The sequence below is a fragment of the Bicyclus anynana genome, chromosome 7 (assembly GCF_947172395.1).
Source record: "Bicyclus anynana chromosome 7, ilBicAnyn1.1, whole genome shotgun sequence".
NCBI lineage: Eukaryota > Metazoa > Arthropoda > Insecta > Lepidoptera > Nymphalidae > Bicyclus > Bicyclus anynana.
In genome coordinates, this window is record NC_069089.1 from 13,953,761 (window position 1) to 13,976,227 (window position 22,467).

Here is a 22,467-nt window from a genome sequence, read left to right on the forward strand (position 1 = left end):
GTCCAGCGATAATTTCGTCATTTATGGACCAATTTTGAAAATTCTTTTTTCGTGTTGTAGGGTTTGATTCCAGGGTGGTCCCATTGTTTTCGTGTCAGGATCTGATGATGGCATCCTGGAAAAATCGAGGGGAACTTTCAAAAATTGTAGAGACGGCTAGTGCGTTTGTTAGTGTTTCCATAACATATTGTAAACCACTACAATTTTATGAAGGTCTGGAGTTGGTCTGATGATGGAGCCGAAACACAGACGATGGAACTCGTCAACGATTTACAGCAGTTACCTTATGTTTGGGCTTGAATAATTTGTATTGATGAAATGAGAAATTAATGTCCGACCTTCTGATCAGTTTGAAGGCGGTGCCAATCTAGTGTCATGTTTTAATTAAAGCCGTTTCTGAAAGAACCACAGAAATGTTGTAATTTAAACGGCTTTAATTAAAACATCACTGGCTTAGGACATAGGTAAGAAGTTATTTCTTGCTTTTTAGTTTAGGATAATTTTTGAATTGGAAGTCGGTTGAATTTTTTTTATTAAAATTTTTATTTTTTCATTTTTAGTGTTAGCATACCTATTGAGTATTAACAAAAATTTTTATGAACCGTCTACGCAGTTTATGTATTTACTTCGTTGAGTACGAACGATTTTTGGGTGGTAAATCCAAAAATTGTTCAGACTCGACTAAAATACTAAAGTAGTCTGTATGGCCTCTAAGAGTATGTGCTCAAGTTGATTTCTCTCGTTTTTGAAAGAACGCGGTAGACGATTATACTCAATAGGTCTGTTATTTTCTCTATCTACGATGTATGCTCTCTTCCGTCTACGATTTATACGTCTTCTCATAAACCTTACACTTATTCTTTATCTGTGGTGCCTTATGTCTATCGATAATCCTTGTTTGAATCCCTACCTATACCAACTTCTGCTTTATTGAACATCCCTTTAACTATAGACTAAAGATAATAATGACAAGTGACAACCCTTGAATTAAGACGAAAAATGTTGCCATTTGTAAAATGTTTGCTTGAATACTTTTTACCGTATTGACACAATGCAAAAGGGATGTATTTTGTTTGAAGGGTTTTTAATTAATGTTATCTGAATGCTTTTATATTATGATTTATTGCCATGGAATTTTACACCTTATGATTAACTGACACTAGAATTGTCATGGTGTAGATCCGCAAATTGTCTAACAATTTTTGTAAACACGCTTGTGGAATACACAAATTATATGTATAATAGGCAAATGCTATTTATTGCGGAAGTAATGGCTTCCTAAAATTTAATTGCTGATATTCAATTTAAAGGGCATGTTCATAAACATTGACAATACAGTAATCGAAAAGGTAAAGTTTCAATGAAAATGCAGTGCTTTCAGTAAACATTTGTGTCTCCGGCTTATTTCTGATCGTTATAAATATCGCGTCTGTAAAAAGCTACGAAGAAATTGTGAAAAATGAAACTTTTATGAAGAAGAAGACTCAAAACCTTTGCCGGTTTTGACTTTTAACCGCATATCAGTAAAACATTGTACGTTTGATTAAAATGATAACTACGGTCTGATGATTGGCGGAGTAGTCATTATGCATTTACAAATGTGAGATTTGTGAAGGAGTTTATTGAGATGGGTGATGCTGGTGGCACGATGTCAGCGAGAGGCAAGATGAAAAAGAAATTAGAGGACGACGAGGAATCCGAGGAGGAAATGTGCGATAGCGAGGACGAAGACGAGACGATCGCGCGGATCCAACGCGCTCACTTCGCTCAGGCCGCCGCTATGAACCCTCGGAGGAAATCCAACCCGCGCCCTCGACCCATGAGCCACAAGAGGAAAATGGAAGCAGTCAAAAGCTTCCACAACTTCACCAAGAAACTGAAAAAGGACACTGGCATAGCGATACGTAGTATAATCGGCAATGATATATTAGATTTAAGTGACTGTTCTAGTGAAGACAATAAAAGTGATAGTGACGGTCTATCGGACGAGGAATTCCAAGTGAACCCCAGTGCTGTGCAAGAGCTTGAGGAGGAGAACGAGAGTTACATTGACCCTGAGACGGGGGACTTTGTTGAAGGTAAACAGACCGAAGCACCGAGTGAAGTGAAAACGGTACCGTCTCCTGACTCAGAGTCTATGGCGCCGAGTGAGGAGGAGCCAAAGACGCTTACAATAAGTGACATAATAAACGAAGGAGATTTAGATTTAACAAAAAATGTAGAAATATCTGAGGTTGAAGGGAGTGAGTTGTGTCCTGCGGAGACAGCTGAAGATTTGCTGAATATGTCAAAACAAGACGAAGGGAGTCAGGACTATGATATTAGTGAGAAACTAAATGAAATTGATGAGATTAGTGATAAGGCTTTAAATGCTGAAGGAGAAGAGCCAAAGGCTGAAACAGAGGATAAAAAACCTGATGCTGAAGATGAGGTAACATTTTGTTTAAAAATTATCAATTATTCTTTCTTAAAGTTAAAAAAATCTATTTAAATATTATATTTTTATTACTTCAAGATAGACACAGGGATTTAAACTTTATGCAACTACTAACCTGATGCAGTTTCGCAGGTTATACTTAAATTAATGTAAGTATGGGCTAATTTTGACTAAACAACTTGTAAGTTTATGAAATTCTTTTCAAGAGTCTACTTCATTGAGCCTAAACAAAACAAACAGACCTGCATATGTTCTTTGTTATGTAAAACAAGAAAATACCAGTACGCTCACAAATTTATTTTAATATTACGGAAATGTGCATGCCGTGTCTACCTTCATTTGATTGTGCAGAGCCTTGTGTTTGTGTTTTTGTTTTAGATTGTATTTGTGTAAATGCTGCAACAGTCACTTGGTGGACCAAATAAATAAATAAATAAATATTTTACTTATGATGAAGAATAGAAATTCTTGGATACCATTATTTTAAGAAATTAAATATCATGTGTCTCAAATGGTGAAGGAAAAACATTGTGAGGAAAGCTGCATACCAGAGAATTTTAGAGACTCGAGCTCAGCAGTGAGCCGAAGCCGAAAAACCTAGAGAATTAAGAAAATTCTCAGATATGCAGGTTTCCTCTCAATGTTTTTCCTTCACCGTTTGAGACAAGTAATATTTAATTTCTTAAAATGCACACAACTGAAAAGTTGTAGCTGCATGCCCTGGGCCAGATTAGAACCTACACCCTTAAACCAGATTTGAATCAAAGGCAGAGGTCATATCCACTGGGCTATCACTTGTACCAATAGTACTAAACCAATTTGCATTTAATTTTCACAGAAAGACTGAGCAACATATTGTCAGCTCTGTTTCATTGCTGTGATAAAACAAATCTTCTATCTCCTTATCATAAATCAATCAATCAACAATCAAAGTAACAAACAATCAACTCCACTTGGATGTGCTAACCTGGCCTCATGATTGATATATTAAATACAGGCTTTAGTTTTATGCTTGGTTGCCAATTGACACTAAGCCTTAGTTCTCAAGACCTGAGTGCAGTTGATGATAATAATGTTCCTCAGCTGCCATATCTAAAAAACTACAGACATTAAAAGCAATTTTTATTATTTTGGCTTACTGAAATTGTCAGAAAATTTTAGCGATTAATTAGTAGGTTATTTCCTTCAAAATAATTTAAAAAATTAATTGCGCTCATAATTTTGAAACCCTCTCATTCTGTTATGTTACGCTCAAATCGTCAGATTTTCGAAATGTCCAGTTTTGAGCTATCAACTCACCTACCTTATCTTAATCTGACGTGCTGGTTGACTATTTCTGAAGTTAGTTTTTTTTGGTTGCCTTAAACATACCCACCAATATTAAGGGCTAATACTTGGTGGGGGTACTCAACAACGTGCAATGTAACTTATGTTTATCTGCCACGCTCGAGGTACTATAGGTAATGTTACAAAAAAATATTCAAATGGGCCTAGGCCGTATTAGGTTATAGCAAATGTTGTAAACATAATTTTATTTTTATAGTAAGAAAGAAGCGTGTTAGTTTTCAATATAATTGATTTGTTTCTTTGAATGTGGGGGGACAAACAGGGCACAGGAGCTATATTATATCAGAAAAGATAAAGTCAGTGTTATTATTCAAGATGAATTTTTCATGCTCACTTGGCTTTGGTACTGCAATGTCATATTAATGTTGAGTTATGTAGAAAAACTGGGATAATATCTTGTAATTTGCCTCTTTGCTGGTACATTATATTTATATGTTGATAGTGAAACAAGTTTTACCATTTTTTATATTTTGTTTTAAAAATATTCAACAATATCATATTAAGACTAGCAATTCTTAAACTTTTGTTGGAACATAGCATTGTGGATCTATCTAAGCAAATCTCCCTCCTTTATAGGTGATTTACTACAATGAATAAGTAGTGAACACATGTGTCTTTGTCTGTGTGGAACTCAGTTTTGTTTGGATGTTTTTACCTTACATCTAATAAAACAATATGTTAGCCTGATGCACATCTATCAACTGCATTAAAATTTGTTTTGTGATTGTTGAAAATGCTGTGTTAATTAGTGGTGTGTTAATTAATGACAAAAGTCCAACTGGCAGGGATTGAACCACAATCTTTAGTTCTAACATGCAACTTTCAACAATAGACAAATTCCAACTAATGGTGGTGCAACTGGAAAAACTGCTATTCATTCTTTGCATTGGCTCCAGTAGACAACATTTTGTCCATTTCTCTTCACTTGGTTGGATGTTAGCACACTACCCTGTTATGAAATAGTATCTTTCTAATTATGATAATTGGTAAAATTTTACAGAAAAAGCAGTCAAATCCGAATGCACTGAATGTTCGACGCAACATCAGAGAAGTCATGGATGAGAAGAATTTGGATGCCTCCACTCTAGCCGCTCAGAGGCAGGAGTCAGAGAGATTGGCGCGAGTACAGGAACAGCAGAGGATAATCAGAGAAGTACTTATACTTAATTATATTTATTTTATAGTATAAAAAAAAATATTTACCCATTTACACATTCCCAGTGAAGATTGCACTAAGTAGTTTAGCTCTGTATATTTTTGAATGATCCTATTATTATAAAACACAGTCAGTTTGGGGAGTCTCAGAAGACACTCTTAGACAGTCGTTCTGTTCATCTCTTTTGTTTCTGATGTCCTATTAAGGTAGAATAGCACCTAACAACCAGAAAAAGAAATAAAAATCAGTTTGGTACGCACTTAACTATCCTTTGGGCTGTTAAAGTACCCAAAGCAATATTTTTCTGAATTAAAAAAATCCAAACATCTATGTAAGAGTATGGTGTTTCATTTTGACTTATATTTATTGAATAAAAAAATAGTTTTAAGTATTCAGTTACAGTTTCATAATACATTATTTGAACACAGGTACAAAGGCAAATAGCCATCAACAGACAAAACAAAATCCATCAAAAAACCCTATCCCTACTTCAGGGTGGCTCATCCATATTGAAGAAAGGTGGTGCAGGACAGAAACTAAAGTAAGTATCTTCTATTGTTACACAAAAAAGTCAACATTTTCTCAATGATAAAGATACTTGGAGGCCATTGGATCAGCTTCCAACTTCACACAGGAAGTAAAAATAAAAGAAATTGTAATGATTTAAAATATGTATTGTAAATAATAATAATATATATTTTTTTTTTCAAAAGCAACTGTTGAGTTTCTTGTTGACTCTTCTCAGCAGAAGAACCTTTCGAACGGGTGATAGAGTCTACAAATAGTCAAAATTATTGTTTCAAAAGTGCTTGTAAACTAAAGCTAACTTGAAATAAATGAATTATGATTTTGAACAAATCAATCAACATTTGCATAATTCATTATTTTTCATCTAAACATGGTTGAATGAATGTTAAATATCATGTGTGGTTTTAAGAAATTAAAAATCATGTGTGTGTGAAGACTGCCAGCCCCCATTGGGCCAGCATGGTGGCTATTTCCTGATTCCTCTCATTCTAAGAGGAAACTCGGATAATATGGATTGGTAACCAATACCATTAAACAATATGGTGAAAAATAATGAGCAATGATTATGATTTGGACTGACTGTTTTGTGGCATGCTTACTCAGAATTTGTTATTACATTTACTATCATGTCATCAATCAATCAATCATACATCATTAATTAACTATTTACTTTGTTGTGACATGTGAGAAATTATTATTCCTTCAGAACTTCTGTTACTTTGTCAATGGTTAAAGTTTCACAAAAATCATGTATCAAACTTGACATTCTCATCACGGACATCAATCCAAAATATATGTTGATGTATACCTTTTAAGCTTGACTTTAGTTCACGTTATGAAGTCGCAGGCTTTCGGTGATACTCTTAAACGATATGATAATGAAATTGATATTGACTTAATTATTTTCAGTTTACCAAACACAGTATTAGTTAAACTACCCGGCGAAGTCAAAAGGAGTCTCAACAAGGAACATTTGGAAGTAACAAAGGTGGTTAAGCCCACTACTTCTGGTGCATCTGCACTACAGAAGAAACCTGATAAGAAAGAGGTAAGATAATTTTTCATTATCATCAAATTATTTTCATCAACATAGAATTATTGCTGAATTTGTATTGTTTATTAGGTTATGGTTTTCCACTTACAATCAAGTGGTTTATCATCATATCAGCCGATGGGCGTCCACTGCAGGACATAGGCCTTATGTAGGGACTTCCTAACATCACAATACTGAGCCACCTGCATCCAGCAAATCTCTGCGATTCGCTTGATGTCGTCAGTCCACCCGGTGGGGGGTCGACCAACACTGCGCTTACTAGTGTGGGGTCGCCATTCCAGCACTTTGGGACCCCAACTTATCTGCTTGCTCCATCAATATTTTGATTAGTTAAAAGAACTGTAATCTAACTACTTAAGAACACTATAATATATGAAAGGACCGAAATTGTTTAAGATGTAGGTTTTTACAAGTAAATAAATATAAGAAATACAACATGAACCCCATTTTCAGTGCAATATTTATATCAATAATCGTTTACCCAGACTTCTGAAAGTAACAGTTTTTTTTTTAACTATACAGGTTGTGGAAATAGTGGACAGCAGTAGTGGTGAAGAGTCTTCATCATCATCTTCTGATTCTGATGACTGTATAATGCTGTCAGATTCTGAGGTACCTCCGAGCCCGGAAGCTGAGGAGGACCCGAGCAATTCTGGTATGACTTTTTTAATTCATCTTAATACAAACAAAGTCGCCGGCGTTCATCTGTGTGTAAGAATATTTATGCTTAGATCATCGATCTCCTATTAAAAAGTGGATGCACAATCAGCGACCAAAAAACGTCCCCACTCAATGAGTGCCAAACACGACTTCTTGGCACTCAATTCAAGTAGTAGCATTTGCAAATTCAACCTTAAACTCAATCCTTAAGGTTGAATTTGCTCTGAATTTGGGATTTTATTGGATATTGGACTATATTTAAAGGCCTTTAGGTATAATTTTCTTTACCAATATTTCTAAAACTGTCAAAGCAAAATTGGCCAATTTTTAAGTGAAAATTTCTATATGATTGTGCTTCCTTTTATTATAAGAGGTCAATGGTCTATTAAACTATGCAACAGATTTTAACTCAGTTCTCATAATTCAATAAAAATATTTGAATGGAAGTGTTTTAGTTATTATAAAGATAAATATACTTTATTTGCACACCACAAAGACAAAAACAAGTGAAATAAAAAACAAATTAGGAAGAGATCAGCATACAAAAGGCGGCCTTATCGCTACTATTAGTTATTATGGTGTACAATAAAGAATATGTATTTTCATTTCATTTCATGAATTTTGACTTTGTTAATGTTGTAATGTAATGAGTTATGAGATGAAATATCTTCGCATTCCGTGGATTGACTCTGTAGGTGTGGCATAGAGAAAAACTCTGATCAGAGCCCTGGACTTGTGGTTGTAGGGTTGAGGATGTCCTTGACAGTTAACTAACAGTTTTGGATACCTGCTCTAATAAAGAACCTTTGTATTTGTACTACTACAGGCATGCACGTAAACGACGCGTACAACATACCCGACGAGCAGGGCCGCGTGCTGATCAACATCGGCCACGCAGAGAACGAGGAGGGCATATACCTGGCGCCGCAGATCGCTAGGATCATCAAACCTCATCAGGTACCTGTTTTTATTACTAATTAGCGGACGCCCGCGACTTCGTCCGCGTGAAAGTCGATGTAAACTTTCAACTACCCCTACCCTACCCATTAAGGCTACGCGAAGGAAGCTTAAAAAATGGAGTAACTTCTCCCGTTTCCTCAACATTTCCCTTCACTGCTCTGCTCCTATTGATCGTAGCGTGATAAAAAGTATACCATAACCTGCTCAGGAGTATGAAAAATAATTGTACCAAGTTTCGTTAAAATCCGTCTAGTAGTTTTTGTTTGTATAACGAACATACAGACAGACAGACAAAAATTTTACTGATTGCATTTTTGGCATCAGTATCGATCACTCCATCACCCCCTGATAGTTATTTTGGAAATATATTTCATGTATAGAATTGATCTCTCTACAGATTTATTATAAGTATACATAATTAAAAAGTATTGTTATACTTAAAAAGGATATGGTTTTCTTTACTGTAGGAAGTAATGCCTCTGGATCTACAGGCTCATCTGGCCTGGCCTGGTCATCAGGACATCTCCAAAGAACTAAAATACACTTTACTATATTAGAGTTAAATACTTTGCTGGGAGTGGAAATAACCCTATGGATAGATTCTTAGTAGAAGGAACAGTCAGGGTTGACTGTCTGTAATTTCAAAAATTCTTCTATTCTTTAATTTTTATACAGTCTTTTATGGTGACATTGTTTGTATTATGCAAGTACAAAGGACATGTCCCAAAATGGGCGTTTATTATTTATAATTTTTAAACAGGTCGATACTATTTTTTACGGATAGAAGATACAAATTGCTGTTGAGAAAATAGTTTTCAGAATTTTTGAAGCCCGCATTAATTAGATAAATATTTTTTTTTTGTTTCACTCCCTGGTCTACAAATCAAACATAGACAACTCAGTAAAAGTGTTCAAAACAGCCAATAAAAACACCTACAATTGAATTCATATCCAGTGTAAGCTGTCAATGTCATGTAATATTGTCAAATGTCAATAAGACACGTTAAACACGAGAAAAAAGAACATTAAATCATAGACAGAGAAGCATTAAACAAAAAAATCCTTAAATTGCTTTAAAAACGCCTTAAACGAACGCTACTACGCGAAGATCACTGTCAATCTGTCGGGTGTGAGTTACAAGCCTATTGGCATGATAAAAATTATTAAATAATGTTGTCAGCTAATGAAAAAAATACATTTTATTTAATTATTTAAAAAAAAACAGGTTTCAAAAATTTTTTTATTTTGGGATTTAGGCCCTATATTTTATGTTCTTTTAAGATAAAAATAATTTGTTCTGCTTAGTAGACACTCGAAAAAAAGGCCCAGCCTCCATACAAAATTGGGACATGTCCTTTAGAAGTTAACTTGCTGGGTCCCTTCAGAAGTTCAAAGTCACTCAGCGAGCAATACTTACTATAAATACTTTTCTTTTTTTTAATAAAATAACTTTGAATCCCTCAGATTGGCGGAGTGAGGTTCCTCTTCGACAACATAATAGAGTCGGTGCAAAGGTTCTCGACGTCAACCGGCTTCGGCTGCATACTAGCGCACTCCATGGGTCTGGGGAAGACTCTGCAGATTGTGTGCTTCTGCGACATATTCCTGAGGCACACCAACTCCAAGACCGTTCTGTGCATCATGCCTATAAACACTTTGCAGAATTGGGTATGTGCCTTTCATGATATTCTATGTTCATGTGGAACTCCCTGATAATGTAGCTTTCCATTGGTGAAAGAATTTTTCAATTTTTTTTTTGGTCTTAGTAGTTTCAGAGTCTAATTCAAACAAACAAACAAATCTTTCCACTTTATACTATTCATCAATGTTGAGTACGAGTTTCCTCTCAGAACGAGAGGGTTAGGCTTTAGACACCACGCGACTTGGCAGACTTCACACAGAGAATTAAGAAAATTCTCAGGTGTGCAGGTTTCCTCATGATGTTTTTCCTTCACCGTTTGAGAAACGTGTTATGTAATTTTTTTTAAAATTCACACAATTGTTAACCAGATAACCCGGGTAAGATTCAAAAACAATTTCACGTCTCCACTCTCTCTCACGTCTCTGTTAATATTAGTGTTGATTAAAGTTAGTTGTATGCATATTACATACACAGCGAATACATATTGCGAACCTATTGACGGCCGCGTGGCGCAGTGGGTAGTGACCCTGATTTCTGCATCCACGGCCGTGGGTTCGATTCCCACAACTGGAAAATATTTGTGTGATGAACACGGGTGTTTTCCAGTGTCTGTGTGTATTTATACATTATATAAGTATTTATATGTAGTATATAATTGTATATTAATATTATAATATCAACTATCTTAGCACCCATAACACAAGCTACTCTGTATGCTTACTTTGGGGCTAGTTAGTGATGTGTATTGTTTAAGTATATTTATTTATTTATTTATTTACTATGGTGATATATTAAACGCATGCTTTTGGGAAAGGCTTATTATAGTGTTAATGATTATATTAATGATAAAAAAGCTTTGCGTTAAACTGTAATATACGACTGTGTGCTTATTGAGGGAGTTTTCGCAAAACAATATACTATTTTTTAATGTTTTCCATTATTGCAAGACAAAATGACACTTCGTCGACCAATAATGCCTTGTGCACTTATAATAATAATTAGTATAATATCTCCTGCGTACATGGTTAATCTCAAAAATGAGACTGGTTGCTGACGAAAAAAGAGAACAATAGGCTACTGACCTACTGTACAAAACTAAGAGGATTTTTTGCATAGAGGCAGTTTAGATGTCTAGAAACTCTTATCACATTTTTATTTGTAAAAATAATCTCGTAATTATAATATTTTTATAAAACAAAATTGTATTTTTATCACGTCACCGCAAACGCCAATCATAAACTGTAACGTCATTCGCTACAAGGCATCGGTTTGTGATTGGCGCGTGCGGTGACGTGATATAATCACATCACTGCAAACGCCAATAACGTCACTTGCTAATGTTCGGCGGCAAAAATTTTACGTAGATATTTTTTCATTTATATTAAATTTTTTACTGGTTATTGACAGTACAAAATAAAATATAGCTTATAATACTTCCATAATTCAGTTTAATCACTGTTTACAAAAGAGGCAAGTAGCCTATTCGGTCGGGAGCATTATTAACTTTATCTCTTCAAGACTTATGTCTTGGTACGCATCGCAGACGTACAAGTCTCTTAACGTTTAATCTACAACTTAAAGCTTGTTTATTAGGTTGCGGAGTTCAACATGTGGCTGCCCCTAGACGCCACGAACAGTCCCCTAGCCGCGCACGGGGAGGTGCGTCCGAGGAACTTCCCCATCTACGTGCTCAACGACAGCCATAAGACGCTGCAGATGCGAGCAAAAGTTGTTAAGGTAACTTTTCTTTTTATTGGAGTTTACCTTAAGAATCGATTTTTCATGTATAGCCCCCGGTACGAAAAAAATATGGGCAATAAAATTCGAGGAATGAATGACAGCGTTATGTTTTTTGTGCGTAACCTATTCTGCGCACCTTTCACCGAGGCTGCCGCGGCCAACTGCTCCTCAGTTAATACTTTTCAGGTGTAAGTATTGAGATGTACATAGTGTATGCTATGGGGCAACATACACCTATTTATACAGTCGATCTGAAAGAGTAAACTCCATTTTTGCGTCGGAGCTGAAAAACAATTTTTTATTTTTAAAGTCTTTTATAGCCTAATATAGTAAAGCTAAAAACTAAAAAGAAGGGTCATGGTCTATGTATGTAGTTTGTAATTAAGTATGTTCCTTTGGTAAATTAATCTGGTAATTAAAATAAACTTGATTGATATGGTTCTTGGCTATATACAACTAATCCATTACACCAATTCAAAGTTATCTGCATTTTTCTACTTAAATATAAAATAAATTAATTTTACAGGAAATTAATTTTACAGAGATTTTGACAAAATGTGGGAAACTAATGTCAAATCCCTAGAAAAACTATCAGTTTGACAGATAATTGAATTTAAAGTCTAAGATCCGATCAAGTTGCTCAAATGCATTTTTGACAAGTAATTTAGCCAACATAGTTTTTATGAAAATTTGCCTGTGGAGACCTCTATAACTGTTCTAATTTATGGCAAATTTCAGTTTTGTATGACTTGAATTTTATGGGCCCGAGCTTGTATAGAGACTGGGTTTCTGCTTTAAAATTTTGACTTGTCTTTTATTAATTTTAGTTTTTATTTAATATTGTATTTTATTATTGGAACTATTTGCAGGATTGGTCAACAACTGGTGGTGTTCTCATGATAGGATATGAACTGTATAGACTGCTTTGTATGAAGAAAGATAAAAAACCTCGCAAGAAAAAGAAAGCAGATAAACCAGACGACAAAGAGAAGGAAAAGGAGAAAGAAAAAGATGAAAAGAAAACCGAAAAACTAGAAGGCGGTGTAGAAGATATACAGGTAGGCAAAAAATACAATGAAGGAGTTTTTTCGCCATTGTTAAGTTACAACATCCATTATTTCTCTCAATGTCATAAGGCGACAAGGTGTCTTGGTAATCATTATGTAATATTTTTAGTAGTATAAATAATAACTATTATTGTTTATTTATTGATGATGAGTACTTTGTCAATGAGATTCTAGAGTACTTTCTGTCTTTATACCATATATCAGCTTTTTAGGCAATTACATTTTGGGATATTCAAATTGGGTAGAGAAAATTTAATGTCTCCCAGTTTGCAATTTTCATTATTCTAACTAACCTCTATACAAGTAAATTTTTTAGTTTGCTACAGATAGACAATTGTTTTTAAATCAGTACTTTCATATCATGCATATAGTGATAAGCTGTTATAAAATTAATTACAAACAGACACTAAGAGTTTCATTTATTTGTATATTCAAAGTATTCTGTTTCAATTATTTTCACACTATATTTCATTATTTATTTTTTAGGGTGTAGATTCAAACCAGTCTAAACCTGACGAAATTAAACCTGAAAAAGAAGATTGCGATTCTTTGCCACCTAACCCAGAGAATAAAGAAGAGAAAAAGGAAGATACACCCACTGATGAGGAGAAAAAGCTTCTAGATGGTATGTTATCACACTAGCTTTAGATTCTTATGTTAAACTATCTGTTGATAATTGCCTCGTTGGTTCAGTGATAAGCCTATGTGGCTACATGAGGTCCTGGGTTTGAGTCCTGTGTCTTGTTAAAAAATGTGGTGATTTTCTTTCTCCCAAGAAATTCTTAATAGCTGCTTAGTTATGGTAAGTTACGCCGTTGGTCCCATTTTTGTTAACATCTATACAGCAAAGGCACACAAAAGCATTTGTGTGTGTAAAGGGAATTAAAAGAGTGTGAAATAGAAAAGCTCAATAAATTATTATGTATTATTATTATTTAGAGAATGCAGGGGAAGGCCCGTGATATCGAAACCAGTTTACCAAAAATCGTTGCTTAGCAAACACTCACAGGCACAGTAATTACTATTAGCTAACTACACCCAAAGCTTAGTCTTTCGGAAGACGGAAAATAGAATATGTTCTAGTATTAAAATATGTAATTTACTTATTTTATTTTTTATTTATTTATACTTTATTGCACAAAATAAAACAAAAACAATAACAAAGGAAAACATAGAAAACAAGTATGTGCAAAGGCGGTCTTATTGCTTATAGCAATATCTACCAGACAACCTTTGGATAAAGGAATTAATGTAATCAAATGCGGGATAGTGCAACAAAAAAAATATATTTTTTACCCTTCGTTTCAGAAATGTACGAAGCTCTGGTAAGGCCGGGCCCAGACCTCGTGATTTGCGATGAAGGACATCGAATCAAGAACTCTCACTCGAACATATCTTACGCCTTGAAACAGATGCGGACCAAACGACGTATCGTTCTTACAGGTAAGTTAACTTCATCATCATTAATCATCATCATTATCTTCATCATATCAGCCTCTGATATGGAACGCCATACATCAGTCTTAAGTCTCCTTCATCTAGAGGCTTTCTGTTACCCGCTTGATGTCATTGGTTCACCTAGTGATCAGCACTGAGCTTTCTGGTGTGGGGTCGCCATTCCAGCAACGAATTAGGTTCCTCGCTTGTTGCCTTTTCAGCTATGCAACTCGATGAGCTACGTAACTTTGGTTCTTTTCAGGATCTCCTCAGGTAATAGAATCGGAGATTCTGTCACCCAAAGGTATTCCGAGCATAGCTCACTCCATCGCTACTGAATCTGAGCCTTCTTATGAGGCCCATAGTTAGCGACCAAGTCTCATATCCATAGTTCATCATTGTTAACACAGACTAATAGTGTATTTTAATATGTCAGTTTAATAATTTACAGTGACACATGTTTATTGATTTACAGGGTATCCTTTACAAAACAATCTATTGGAGTACTGGTGCATGGTGGACTTCGTGCGACCAAACTATTTGGGCAGTAAGACAGAGTTCTGCAACATGTTCGAGAGGCCGATACAGAACGGCCAGTGCATAGACTCCACACCCCAAGATATACGGCTCATGAGATACAGAGCACACGTACTTCACTCGCTACTCGTCGGTTTTGTACAGAGGTACTACTGAGCTTTTTGAATTTAATAACAATGATCTGATGATGAAGCTGACTGGTGGCCATAGATATTTTCTTATCAATCGAAGCAGCTCCATCGAGTTTGGACTTTTTTGATTAGCCTTGCAAGCACTTTGTCTTGAATTGAATCAAAAGTCTGATGATGGAACTGGAAGGTGGTTATGGGAACTCCGTCATTAAACGACATAACCCCATCGAGTTTGAGCTTGTATTATTCGTCTTGACGAGAACTTTGTTTCTGAATAGTGTCCAGGGCCTGATGATGGAGCTGGAAGGTGGCCATGGGAACTCTGTTATTAAACGACGTAACCCAATCGAGTTTGTGCTCGTATTATTCACCTGGACGAGTACTTTGTTTCTAAATAGTGTCCAGGGTCTGATGATGGAGCTGGAAGGTGGCCATGGGAACTCCGTTATTAAACGACGTAACCCCATCGAGTTTGAGCTCGTATTATTCACCTTGACGAGTACTTTGTTTCTAAATAGTGTCCAGGGCCTGATGATGGTGCTGAAATGTGGTCATTGGAAGATAGTAATAAAAGGATACAACACCATTGAGATTAGGCTTGTTTGATTCATATTGAAGGCTGCCAATCTACACTTTTCGAACTGATTAGAAGGGTGAACTATGTAAATGAGCATACACACTTGCCTAGTTTTTTCGGTTCAGTCAAAAAATATCGTAATTTTTCTTGTAAAATACTTGTAACATTTTTTGACATAATAATAAAAAGGTTGAGGTATGATACTCGTATCTCAAACCGATCGACTCAACAATCTTCTGAATATAATTATTACTTTAATCATTTTCTTTTGTTATTACAGGCGTTCACACGCTGTGTTACAATCCACATTGCCTCAGAAGGAAGAGTACGTGTTGCTCATTCGTATGACGCCGCTGCAGCGCAAACTGTACGTGCAGTTCATGAATGAGGTGGTGAGGTCTGCCAGCGTGCCCAATCCGTTGAAGGCTTTCGCTATATGCTGCAAGGTATGGTCATCTTTAGTTTTGTTTGTTTGGTTAGTCACAGGAACAACCGGTTTGAATTAAAAAATCTTTTTTGTATTTGATGTTTGTGTTTATCGAGAAAAGCTATAGGCTTTATAAAATACCATCATGCTATGACCTATTCATTATCAACCCATATTCGGCTCACTGCTGAACTCGAGTCTCCTCTCAGAATGAAAGGGATTAGGCCAATACTCCACCGAGCTGGCCCAATGCGGATTGGCAGACTTCACACACGCAGAGAATTAAGAAATTTTTCTGGTATGCAGGTTTCCTCACGATGTTTTCCTTCACCGTTTGAAACACGTGATATTTAATTTTTTAAAATGCACACAACTGAAAATTGGAGGTGCATCCCCGGACCGGATTCGAATCCACACCCTCCGGAATCGGTGTCAGAGGTCATATCCACTGGGCTATCACGGCTTCACTATGACCTATACGAGCTTTAATATGTTTAGATAGCTATTTCCTTATCTCTTACATATAAAAAGTTGTTAATTTAAACACATTCGTAGATATGGAATCACCCGGACGTGTTGTACAATTTCCTGAAGAAGCGCAATGAAATAAACTGTGCCATTGAAGAAGATCTGGATTTGGAGGAAATCGGCGGAGTGACTAAAGCGGGCCGCGCGAGGAACAGCAAGGCAACTCCTCGCCGAGCCGCTAAACCTAGGGTAGGCTTCATTATCATTATCAGCCTATTTTAAAAACCTACAGGGGCAGACCTCATTGTGGGAAATAAGGTATGGAGCTTATCTTCCACGCTTTCAATGCGGGCGGCTTAAGGTTATAATGTTCGATTTTGAAACGATTACTAGAATCACAGGAACTAACAATAGGGACACTGGGTTATAACACCAATGTTCTAAGGGCTAAAAATTTAGAAGAAAATAAGCCAAATATTTCTTAGCCCAACCCAGAACTTCTCTATCGTTATCTAAAATTATACAGATTACCACTATTTGTACTTTAGTAGTTTTATGTGAAAAAGTGTATATCCATAATAATAATAATGTATCCATCTTTAACTTTCATAACAGTAAGAATTATGCAATTATATCACAAATATTTATCATTACTGTAACAGGGATCCAAGAAACCCGCGGCAACGATACCTCCAAACACCACAGCACCTGCGTTACCTAATCAAGGCGATTCATACCCCCCAAATGGACCTTACGGGCCCCCAGGCTATCAGAACCAGCCACATCCAGATCGACCTGATGGAGACAGATCATACTCACAGTATCCACCTTACCAGAACTCTGGCACCGGGTACTACCCACCCAATCAGAACTACAATCAACAATACGGAAACAATTATTACCCCCAACAAGCGCCGTACAGCAATAACTACCCTAACCAATACCCCCCAGGTAACACTGAACAGGGGTACGATCAGAACTACTGGCAAAACAGTAATTATTACCAAAATCAAGGGTACTATGGTAATCAACAATATGGACCGAATCAGGCCCCATCAGATTTCAATGCCAACCCTACTCCAGCGTATAACAACACACCGCAGTACCCGCCAAATTATACCGCCCCTTCAAACGGTCAACAGTATCCAGATGGTTCAATACCCCCCTTCTCTAACAACCCAGAGGGATACGATAGCCAAAGCAGGCCAGAATACAGAGCTCCGTTTCCAAATACACCCGGATATTCTGACTATAATGCGCAGAATCCGCCCCAAACGCCATATCAGGGTAATCAACCCCAACGGCCTCATGGTTATCAAAATCAATCGTATCCCACCCCATACCCTGGAAGTGGCCCTTACGATGCAAACTCCACCGCTCCATACAACCATTATGGGAATCAGCCTCATCAAAATTATCCAAACTATCCCAACACTAATCCACAAGGAAACTTGTCTAGTCAACCTCCAGGTAGCCTATCTGATCAGCCCCAAGCAAAGACTGAGTGTCCTATCGATGCCAATTATCCTGACATCAAAGCTGAGACGAATATATCCCAAAGCTCCGCTGTTGTTCCATACGGCGTCCCCTATAATTACCATCAACAGAATCCACAATATCCAGAAAATTCAGAGAATCCCAACAGTAATTACAATCCATATCCCAATTATTCAACACCTCTGGAGACTAAACCACCCTTATGTAGTGCCAGCTCCGGAAGTCCAGTAACTTCGTGGCCGTTAACTGAGACACTCAAAACCGAAGTGGACAGATTAAAAGCCGAAGATAAAATGGAAATGAAATCCGAATCGGACGGAGAAGTTAAAATCGAAGATTTGGACACGAAAAAGATCGTTAAGGATGAAATAAAGAAGGAGCACAACATACCAAATGTGCTACCTCCAATATGTCCGATTGATGTGAAGAATGATAAGTTGCCTAAAGCAAGTAATGCGAAAAATGATCCTGTCACAGAACCGGAAACTGTAAAAAGGGGTAGACCAAGGGGTAAGGCGAAGGAAAAGAAAGACACTGATAAACCCAAACCAAGGGGTAGGCCAAAGGCTAAGGGACGGAAAGATCGGAAAACCTCTAAAGAAAAGACTAACGAAGACTCGGAATCGGAGGAGAGCGAAAAAGAAGAGAAATTGAGCAAAGAAGAGAAACTGGCCCTTTCTAAGCAGATAGAGGAAATGACATATGATTGGGCGACAGAGTTACTAAAGGACTACGTGCCTGGACTTATAGAAAACTCTGCAAAGATGGAGCTTTTCTTTTACATACTGAACGAGAGTATAAAACTCGGCGATAGACTGTTATTGTTCAGTCAGAGTTTGTTCACTTTGAATCTCATTGAAGACTACCTGGAGAGGAACTACATACCTGGAACAAATCAACTCTGGGAGAGGAATACTTCGTACTATCGTAAGTTACAATGTAAATTTTAAACTATATTTTGTGAAATACGTTTTTGTTCCATAACCTGGAAGCTCTCAGACAAATTATTGTATAGGACCTGCCTCGCTAAACGTTACTTTTCTGTCAAAGTATATGATCAACGATTTAATGCGATTATAAAAACTGTCTATATGGAATCGATGTTAAATAGTTGTAATCGTGTTCGTCGGTTAAAGAGCTCCGTAAAAATACCTTTTTGTGTAATTGAATTGTGTAAAAAACGGGCAAAAACTTCTAGTTTAGTAGAAGATATATACCAAATCTAAGCTCGTTTTCCTCAGAAAATGACAGACAATTTTGTTCGTGACTATGAGTGCGATACAGGTCCTTCTATAATTGGTCTGAGTGGAAGCTACACCAAAATATATTTATTTATTTTTAATCAGGTAAAACATGACTTGGTAAATTCAATGACCACTGATTTATACTCGTACTTCGCATAAAAAAATCCGCAAGTACTGTTTCGAAGAAGAAACATTCCGCAAGTACTGTTTTCGATTTCGATTTTTTGGCAGACTGTATCGTCTTTTTTGATGAGAAGTTTATATTCAATGATTCTTTTAACTCACAGTCTAATAACTCATGGTGCTAGTACAGTTATGGAAAAATTTTTATTGCCTGTATATAATAACAATACGGTAATAGTAATATTAGTAATACGGAATACTTACCCTAAAATTTCAACCAACTCTCAGACCAATTTTTTATGTTAGCAATCGTCAAAACCGTGCTATTGGAAGTGTTAAGCATATTATGATGAATTATTTATAACTTTCAAATTCCAATCTTTTTACACTAGTAATAATATTATAAAGTGAAAATATTACTTAATCTTTATATATTTTATATATTTTTAGGGCTTGATGGTTCGACGCATGCGTTGGAACGCGAAAAGCTTATAAACGAGTTCAACGCGAATCCGAACGTGCACTTGTTCCTGGTGTCGACGCGCGCGGGGTCACTGGGGATCAATCTGGTCGGAGCGAATCGGGTCATCGTGTTCGACGCGAGCTGGAACCCTTGCCACGACACGCAAGCTGTTTGTCGAGTTTATAGGTAAGCTTTTAAGTTAGAACGCAAAAGCTGCTATATGTTTAACGCAAAAGATTACGCGAACCTGAACCTTGGTGTCGACGCGGAGTCACTCGGGATCAAAATCGAACATAATTCAGTTTTCATCGAATCTTGATAGTTTAAGGCCATAAAAGCAATTCAATTTAGCGGCAGGCAAACACTGTAATCTTCTATTATTAATAAGTAAGAAATTTATAGTTTTTTAAACCGACTTTAAACAGTCGGATTTTTGACGCGTATTTCTAAAATAAATTTTTGGTTCCTTCAGAAATCCGTCATTTATTAACCGACGAGCGGATGCTAGGAATTAAAAACTAAACTGTTTTTAGCGCGAGCCATGGATTTATTCGTTCGAAGTGTGAAAGTTGCGGAAACATGCGTGTGTATTTTTCTTTCGCCTTAATATTAGTATAAGAATGAAAAATTATTTTTTGATTTATTGCAGATACGGCCAAAGAAAGCCGTGTTTCGTGTACCGTTTCGTGATGGACTGTTGTCTGGAGAGGAAGATATACGACAGACAGATCAACAAGCAGGGCATGGCGGACCGGGTGGTCGACGAGTGCAACCCGGATGCTGTGCTGTCCATGAAGGAAATCACTAATTTGTGCTATGACAATGACGAGAAGGTAAACATTTACCAATTTTTTTCACTAAATGTAAAACACTAAACTAGGTGTGGAATGTTTATCAACAAACAAATTAAAAATGAGCTGTTCGTGTACACATAGTAATAATTTTAATTAGGTAACTTGTTCCTAAATTAATGACAAGAAAGGATAACAGGCACCAAAGTTAAAAACGAACGCTACTACGCGAAGATCACTAACAATCTGTCAGGATGTGAGTTACAAGCATGTTGCCATGATAAAAAATCTTAATTAATGTTGTCAGCTAATGAAAAAAATACGTTTTATTTAATTAATTAAAAAAAAAATGCTGGTTCCAAAAATTTTTTTATTTTGGGTTTTAAACTCTATATTTTATGTTCTTTTAAGATAAAAATAATTTGTTCTGCTTAGTTGACACTCAGAATAAAGGCCCAGCCTCCATACAAAATTGGGACATGCCCTTTATATGGAGCACTAAACAAAGCCAGAGACCGCAACGTGACCAATTTTGTTTAGTGCTCCATATAAAGCAGTGGGTCGCGCGGTCGCAGGTCGCGGTCGCCAAGAACGGTAGTCAACCTTCAAATTTATTGTTGTTAATTTGAATTCCTTAACGTTTGCAGGTGCCAGAGATAAAAGACCTGCTAGAATTCAAGGACAAATACATCGACGTGTTGATGCAAGGTGTTATAACGTTACACAGCAAACTGTTGTGCAAAGAGCCGTTCCAACACGAATCGCTACTCGTCGACAGAAAGGAGAAAAAGCTATCCAGTGCTGAAAAGAGGCTCGCACAGAGAGGGTAAGTTATAGTAATAAATTGAATAATATTTTTAAGTAGGTAAGGTAAGGTAGTGTTATCTCCTAACCGAGGTTAGCAATCATCAAGTCTAATTTTACTTTATTCATTGCTGCCTGAAATGGTGATGCGATACTCATATTGAGCCAATGGTGGAAGTTCTTGAGCTAAGATGTACGACTACGAGGCCAGCGTTTTCCCTTTTTTTTGCCCTGGATAGTAAGCTAATGATTGCAAGCTTTCCAAACTATTGGCTAATAGAATTGTATCATCCGCATATATATTGTTATTTATTAGTATGCCGTTAACCATTACACCTTCATTGATATCCTCAAGCGCTTCTTCGAATATTGTTTCGGCATAGATATTAAAAAATAAAGGAGACATAATACTACCTAGTCGTACCCCGCGCAGTCTGTCTATATACGAAGTTGTGTGTCGTTCAACCCTGACGTTAGCTGACTGTTCCCAATACAAGTTCTTAATAAATTGGGTATCTTTATAGTCTTAGCCAGCTCTTGACAAAATCTCCATAAGCTTTGTGTGACATACACGATCAAATGCCTTCTCGAAATCAATCACTTGAAAATCAAACAGTGCATTCCTTGTACCCAGTACACACCACGAAAACCAAATTGTGTTTTTGAAAGCATATCTTCACAATTCCGAAATACTCTTTGATCTGATTCTGATAATTACTTGTGCTTAAGTAAGTAAGCTTCTAGTCATAGATGTATAGAGGCATAGTACCTCTATGCTTAATAGTATACTACAGGTAAAGGCAGACCTACCATTAATTTGTATCCACAATTCTCAGGTACGAATTAGAGAAGAAAGCAGCTCTAGCTCCAAAGCCAACCACGGCATATAGAACAGTGCGCACAGCGGACGGCAGCCTGGTGCAGCGGCCCGTGGCGTCGGTGCGGCCCATGCAGCACGGCGCGCGCTGGATACCCGCCGACGTGTGGCGGCGGCAGGGCATGACTGCGCAGGAGATGACTCTGCCGCTAGGTACAGTATCTATATAGCCTTTATTCAGACAACTTAGTACATATTTTATATAGTTTCTAATTTTAAGGTGACACCAGCAACTTTGTCTGTTTCCCCAACTTTGGCGAAGGCCTTTTCCATTTCTTTCCATTTAGGTTGGTTCAACGCCTTCCTTGTCCACGCCTCCCCTGCTACAGCCTTTATTTCGTTCTCCCATCTTCGGAACTGTCTGCTGTTTCTTGGGTACCAATATACAATATTTTTATTCCAAACAGTATCTATATAGACACTATTTATTTGTTTGTGCATTATTTGTTTTGATAATTTTTGTATCCATGATGATTTTTGTAGTTTTTAATGTTATATAA

General features: G+C 36.7%; 1 protein-coding gene across 1 annotated transcript in view; it reads left to right on the plus strand.

Annotated features, from left to right (window-relative positions):
* Positions 1–1,191: 1,191 nt before the first annotated feature.
* LOC112052903 (uncharacterized) overlaps positions 1,192–22,467 on the plus strand; it is a 28,739-nt gene continuing 7,463 nt past the window's right edge. Inside the window, exons 1-19 of the mRNA XM_024092147.2 lie at positions 1,192–2,431; positions 4,785–4,937; positions 5,369–5,481; positions 6,378–6,516; positions 7,045–7,177; positions 8,009–8,139; positions 9,607–9,810; positions 11,378–11,521; positions 12,394–12,582; positions 13,078–13,216; positions 13,900–14,034; positions 14,504–14,711; positions 15,554–15,719; positions 16,256–16,417; positions 16,831–18,592; positions 19,483–19,681; positions 20,145–20,328; positions 20,934–21,112; positions 21,927–22,120. Coding sequence (XP_023947915.1) covers positions 1,628–2,431; positions 4,785–4,937; positions 5,369–5,481; positions 6,378–6,516; positions 7,045–7,177; positions 8,009–8,139; positions 9,607–9,810; positions 11,378–11,521; positions 12,394–12,582; positions 13,078–13,216; positions 13,900–14,034; positions 14,504–14,711; positions 15,554–15,719; positions 16,256–16,417; positions 16,831–18,592; positions 19,483–19,681; positions 20,145–20,328; positions 20,934–21,112; positions 21,927–22,120 — 5,338 coding nt within the window. The 5' untranslated portion in view covers positions 1,192–1,627. The remainder of the gene's footprint in view (positions 2,432–4,784; positions 4,938–5,368; positions 5,482–6,377; positions 6,517–7,044; positions 7,178–8,008; positions 8,140–9,606; positions 9,811–11,377; positions 11,522–12,393; positions 12,583–13,077; positions 13,217–13,899; positions 14,035–14,503; positions 14,712–15,553; positions 15,720–16,255; positions 16,418–16,830; positions 18,593–19,482; positions 19,682–20,144; positions 20,329–20,933; positions 21,113–21,926; positions 22,121–22,467) is intronic.